Source organism: Sphaeramia orbicularis, chromosome 12 (assembly GCF_902148855.1).
Source record: "Sphaeramia orbicularis chromosome 12, fSphaOr1.1, whole genome shotgun sequence".
Classification (NCBI taxonomy): domain Eukaryota; kingdom Metazoa; phylum Chordata; class Actinopteri; order Kurtiformes; family Apogonidae; genus Sphaeramia; species Sphaeramia orbicularis.
In genome coordinates, this window is record NC_043968.1 from 19106685 (window position 1) to 19113406 (window position 6722).

The 6722-nt window shown below is 36.8% G+C and overlaps 1 protein-coding gene across 1 annotated transcript in view; it reads left to right on the top strand.

Moving 5' to 3' along the window:
• Positions 1–6322, top strand: part of LOC115430771 (septin-5-like) — a 31846-nt gene extending 25524 nt beyond the window's left edge. The window contains exons 8-12 of the mRNA XM_030150966.1: positions 637–738; positions 830–926; positions 1033–1168; positions 5951–6053; positions 6211–6322. Of these exons, the coding sequence (XP_030006826.1) occupies positions 637–738; positions 830–926; positions 1033–1168; positions 5951–6053; positions 6211–6273 (501 nt within the window). The 3' untranslated portion in view covers positions 6274–6322. The remainder of the gene's footprint in view (positions 1–636; positions 739–829; positions 927–1032; positions 1169–5950; positions 6054–6210) is intronic.
• Positions 6323–6722: the final 400 nt, after the last annotated feature.

Here is a 6722-nt window from a genome sequence, read left to right on the forward strand (position 1 = left end):
TAGGAAAATACCCATTTTTCACAAAAAAAATGCAGAACACAGAAGATATTATTGCAATAAATGGTGATAAATCACTTCAGAAAGGTTAAATTTAGAGAAGAAAAATCATTTGGGAACTGTCACAAAAGTAGCACTGGTTCTTTATAGGTTAATCTCCTTAATATTTGCTCAGTTACAGCATATTCATTTTCGTGGAAACATTGTCATCTTCTACAACATTGATTCACCAGTAAAACCCATGGAGTTTGACAAATGACAGTGGATGGAGACACTTATTTTTATATTCAATTATTGATATCTTTGCTGAAAAAGTCACTTATAATAAACCTCAACTGAGCTTTTATGACAATTTACATGACCGGTAAATTAAATATGGGAAAATATGCAAAAAACAGAAGCCAATATTAGAATAAATGATGATAAATCATTTAAGAAAGGGTAAATAGAGAGAAGAACTGTGATATAAGTAGCACTGGGTCTTTATGGGTGAAATGAGGCAAAAAACTTCAGTATCTACTTTTCATTTTGTAATAATTTCCACAGATTTGTCTATTCATTTGCTTTTCTAATAAATTTGTTAAATTGTGCAGACACTTTATGGACACCCTGTACATCTCATGTGTGCTGTCTTTCCAGCTGCGGGAGGAGATAGATAAATGTGGGATAAAGATCTACCAGTTCCCGGACTGCGACTCTGATGAGGACGAGGAGTTCAAACAGCAAGATAAAGAGCTAAAGGTGAGCTCAATAATAATCTGCTTACTGTAAATCATGCAGTCCGCTATTTGGGAATATTACATTAAAAGGCACTTGGTGTGTTGTGATGTAGGAAAGCACTCCATTTGCAGTGATTGGCAGCAACACTGTGGTAGAAGCCAGAGGTCAGAGAGTGAGAGGGAGGCTCTACCCATGGGGCATTGTGGAGGGTAAGGACACTGAAGTCAGCTGGACTCTGCAGCCTTTTTTATGTCTGTTACCATGACAATGGTAATTGCCGGCCCCGACGATGTGAATTGTTTTTGCTGTGTGCAGTGGAGAACCCGTCCCACTGCGACTTTGTGAAACTGCGGACCATGTTGATAAGAACACACATGCACGACCTGAAGGACATCACCAGTGACTGCCACTATGAGAACTACAGAGCCCAGTGCATCCAGACCATGACCAGGTCTGTATGGTTTTAGCAGTATTACACCCCCACCCCCAAGGGGGGTAAGGGGTATTGTTTTTGGTTTGGTTTGTTTGTTTGTTTGTTTGTTTGTTAACACTCTAGCAGCAAAACTATTAGTTGAATTCATACCAAACTGGATTTATACATTGCCAGTGACCCAGAATACATCTGATTACATTTTGGGAACAGTAGGTCAAAGTTCAAATTTTGTATGAATTTTTCAAATCTTTTTTTTTCCCATTTACTTATAATGGGTGAAATTTCAAATATCTGTAGCAGCAAAACTGTTGGTTGAATTCATACCAAATTTGGGTTAAAGATTGCCAGTGACCCAGAATAAATGTCATTACATTTTGGGAACAGTAGGTCAAAGTTCAAATTTTTTTATGAATTTTTTACTTCTTTTTTTTCCTCCCACTTACAATTGGTGAGATTTCACATCAAATCAAATCAAATCGAAGTTTATTTATATAGCACTTTACAACAACATAAAGAAGCCCAAAGTGCTTTACATCTAATAGTATGATTAAATTATAAGATAGAAACAGGTTAGTCAAGTACTATAAATATGCATAAAGCAATAGGACACAACACACAGGGATAAAAGAGACCACAGATTAAAACCTAATAGTGTCCCAGTGCTAAGGGTTAAAAGCCAGTCCAGGGGTCAGCAACTCTGGTCCTAGAGAGCCACTGTCCTGCATGTTTTAGAAGTATCCCTCTTCCAACACACCTGATTCAAATGATCAGCCTATCATCAAGTTCTGCAGAAGCCTGATAACGACCATCAGGTGTGCTGGAAGAGGGACACATCTAAAACATGCAGGATAGTGGCTCTGTAGGACCAGGGCTGCTGACCCCTGAGCCAGTCTAAACAGGTTAGTCTTTAACCTGGACTTGAACAGGGGCAGGTCGGTTAGGACTCGCAAGTCAGGAGGCAGCGAGTTCCACAGTTTTGGTGCAGCAACAGCAAATGAACGATCATCCCATTGTTTATATCGGGACCTGGGGACATCCAAAACCATCTGAGACGACCATCAGAGGGCTCTGCTGCTCACATGTCTACAAAACATGAATTTAGTTTCAATTTACTTCAAAGTTTGCACATATATAGAGGCAGTTCATATGCTGACATCAGACATGATGACATCAGCTGGATGGATGCCAAAATAAGCTACAATACGTGCGAGGGGTGGGGTTATGGTCTAGAACTGACTTTTTTCTTCAGTATCTGATAGTGTGACTCCCTTGGCTGACGTTTTTACAGTGCATCTCTCTTTCCTTTGGCTGTCTGTGCATTTTTGGTGCTATAAAGAAGATTTATTTTGTTTTGGTGTCATTTTCCTTCACATGGATTTGTTCATTTTAATGCCAGGGCTCACTTCCCTACTCACAAATCCTCAGCAAAGTCAAATTCCCCTGAAAGTCTTTGCAAAGGCACCATCGCTGCATCCTCGGCTAGGCTGATTGTGATTGGTCGGAAAAAGTAGAACCAAGCCACAGAGGTTGTCCCCCTTTCCCAGAATGATTATGGATTCAACCAGTTTCCCACAGTGTTTTTTGAGAGAGCTGCATGTATTCTCTGTCTGATATGTTTCATCCCATAGACAACAGAAATATGGCTTATTTTGCCTTTTTTAACCAGTAAAGGATGTGTTTGGTGAAGTAATTCTTCATCGAAAAATCTGATTGCTACTGTGTGCAGAAAATATGGTAGTTTTATCTTTTAAAACTATAACCACTGAACCACACACCACTGGTTTCCATTCATTTCAGTAATATAGCCTCCCTAATCTCCCAATTTACCGTACACTTACTCTGGAGGAGCATCACAAATAGTACATTATGCTTAATTTGGTTATAATACTTTTGGAAGTAATGGAAACATAGCACTATATTGATAATGCACTATCCCTACTTATAAACACATTTAACTGGGAGATAATTACACATTTACATGTTCACCAGAAGGAGTACCATCCTGTATTGCTGTGATCTTGGTTCATTATTGTTTACTAATGATGTTTTTATGGAATTATAGCTTCACATTTTCCAAATTTAGCAGTTGCAGCACCATCAGTACTACTTATAATTCAGTTCTGATGAGTATTTAAGTATCCTCTTTAATACACTTGCACTTTTAAGGCAGGTCCGCTCATATGAGATGGCATAAATTCCAGATGGAGTCTATTCTGCAGTTTAATGAATATACAGTAACTGATCAAATATTGAACAGATTAACCCTTAAAGAACCAGTGGTACTTTGTGACCATTCCCAAATGACTTTTTTTCCTGTATTTTAAACCTTTCTGAAGTGATTTATCACTATTTATTGCAATAATATTTTCTGTATTCTCCTTTTTTGATTCAATTTTCTTTGTTAGTGCTAGACAAACATTGTGATAGGGGTAACAAAGAAATACAAGACAAAACATCTGGAATACTATACATAGACTTCAAGATATACAAGTTCATATACACCAGACAAGACAGAATAGTTCGTAGACACTGAGCAAAACAAAGATGGGTGCAAACAGAGGGCTATTTACAGGTGAGTTTGTGTGTGTGTGTGATTACACTGGGTTACAAAAAAATGTTTTTTGCAAGTTGTCTAGGTTTTTTCAACTGAATTAGGACCATTTTGCACCGCTAAATCCAAAAATGACATCTGTTTTTCTCAATCAGGTCAGGTTTTTTTTGCTAATTTGATTTTGAAAAATTTGATCTTCTCACAAAATTGATTACATTTTTGTGACTTAATCAGTTGATTTTTTATATAGTTCTCACCCAAAATAGGTTTAAAGAGAAAAAAAATCCTTTTCTAACGGGATGTATTTATTAAACTTCAGAGAACTCTTCTTGCCTTTGGTCCACTGACGCAGATACTCAGTGCATGACTTGCATACCATGTGTGGCGCCCAAACTTTATCTTGGTCACCAAGTTTAATACCAAAATAAGATTGGTAAGCACACTTTAAGAAACTTGTGACTTGATTCCTGTTAGGTACAATGGTGTATTCACCGCAGATGTAGCAGAATACGTCAGGCTTATTTTTGCAAGATCTTCTAGTTCACCTGTAATATTAAAAAAAAAACATTAATCATAAATTGGCAAAATAAAATCTTCAGAACTCATTTATTGCAAGAAATATGAAAGAATTTTGTATCATATGATGTGAAAATGCCCATAAATGTAAGCAAAAATGTTAAAAAGCCAATATGTAGCATAGTTCAGAAAGTTTATGTGATTGAGCAAAATTAATGTGATTTTTGGATTCAGCACACCAAAATTATCCTAAATCAGCTCAAAAAACTTAAACAATAAATTTGTTGTTGATCAGTGTTATTTATGATTATTTTGTGTGGGTTGGGCATATTCAGGTGGAGACAGAAGAGGGATTGAAAACGAAATTGACAGTCTAATAAGGAAAAGGGTCAAAAGGTATGAGTATACAAAAATGAGAAATCAGTAAGAGGTTTTAAATAATAGTGTAGAAAGAACATTAAGGAAAAAAAGAAAGAAAAGGAACAAGCAAAAAAAAGCAAAATCAATAATACCAAATACAATAACCATGACAGCCTTTTTTTTCTTTTTCTTTTTCCCCTCTTTCTCTTCCTTCCTTTCCCCTCTCTCTCCTTCCCCTTCCCCTACCCTCCTTCTGTGTTCTGCATTTTTTTCTGAAAAACTGGTATTTCCCAATATTTAACCCTTTCATGCATGAATTGTGAGAACCTTAGTCAAGATTTTTTTCTTCAGTGTTTTTATTACTCCTTAGGCATGAAAAAAACAATGCGATCAAGTTTTTTTTTCCTATGGAGTTAAAAAAATATCCATGCATTTCATTTTTGAAGTAAAGAAACATACGTTCAAAACCCAATATCAGAAAGTGATATGAAAACAATGAAATAAAAACCTTTTTATGCTGCTAATCTGATGTCTTCTCACATTTTAACATATTCTAATGCTAGTAATTACTCACTTCATGGAGATAATATGCAAAAAAAAAAACTTCTTGTCTAACAAATAACAACTGATTTACACTTAAACATGTTACTGCACATCAGGTTTATCAAGAACAGCGAAGTTACAGTAATGGTCTGAATGTCAGTGAATGAGATGGTGCATAAGTGTTCACTGTGTTGGCTGATATGGAACTAAAACATCAAAACCCATGAATATACAAGAGAACAGCTGTAGAATAACTGTCCACTGGAGTGGCCTATGCATGAAAGGGTTAAATTCCTGATCATGTAGATGTTCATACAAGCTCAGATTAAAGTTAAGGGAAACGGAAGAGAACTGAAAAAAAGTGACTTTTAAAGCAAAATTATCATTAACTAAACATAAACCAAGTGTCCCCATCCACTGTTATTAATCAAACTCCATGGGTTTTACTGGTGAATCAATGTTGTAGAAGATGACGGTGTTTCCACGGTAACTACGGAGCCTCTGAACGTCCAAATGGGTCATATCTGATTTCCATGAAAAGATGACAAACTGCATTTTATCTCAGTTATTCACATGCGCTGATAGTATTAGTGGATCAACAGGTATTAAACACTTTAGATCAGTAGATGGTTTGGGTCAGTGGTGGACGTTTGGGTCTTTATGGGTTAATATCTTACAACTTATTGCAGTGTAGCTCGGCTCTTCTCTTATATTCAGGTGTTTGCTGAATCCTTCATGTGAGTCAGCCTCAGTGACAGACATGAATAATGACGACATGAAGGATATCTGTAGTCATGCATCACGCCTGTCACCTCCTGCTTGTGTTACAGTAAAATGAATGCAGACAAACGCGTAGAGAGCCCCATCCCCATCCTACCCCTGTCAACACCAGACGTGGCCACAGAGAAACTCATCCAAAAGAAAGACGAGGAGGTACGTGAAAACCCAGATCCCTAATAATTTTCCCACTGAATAATGCATCAAAGTAGGTGTTACATAATGCGGATACTGATGTGAATTGGTGACCCATATGTGTTATTATGTAAGATGCCACTCATCCCCTCTTTGTTCCCTTTTCTCTGTCTTGCAGCTGAAGAGGATGCAGCAGATGCTTCAGAAGATGCAGCAGCAGATGCATGAGCAGGACCTGTGACTATGAGCTCCTGCAGTTTTCTGCACCTTTACACCTTTGGTTTAGGAAAGAAACTGCAAGATAACCAAACACATGGAGCATTTAAAACACTCAGTTTAAAGCATGGGTGTCAAACTCATTTCAATTCAGGGGTCTCATACAGTCCAATATGATGTCAAGTGGGCCGGACCAGTAAAATAATAACATAATATGAATGAATGAATGAATGAATGAATGACTGAATGATTTTTTAAATTTTTGTTTGGTTTGTACATCAATCATTGCACTTAGAACGATAATTATAATAAACATAAAAACCAAAAAAGGAATAGGCTAGAAGCAAACACTTATTTTTTTGCCTATCCTTTCCACCTGAAACACTGCTTACATTAAATTAAATGTGTACGGCATTGAACATTCACACCATAAACAGAAAAAAAATCAGCAACACCAACAAAAACATATCTACC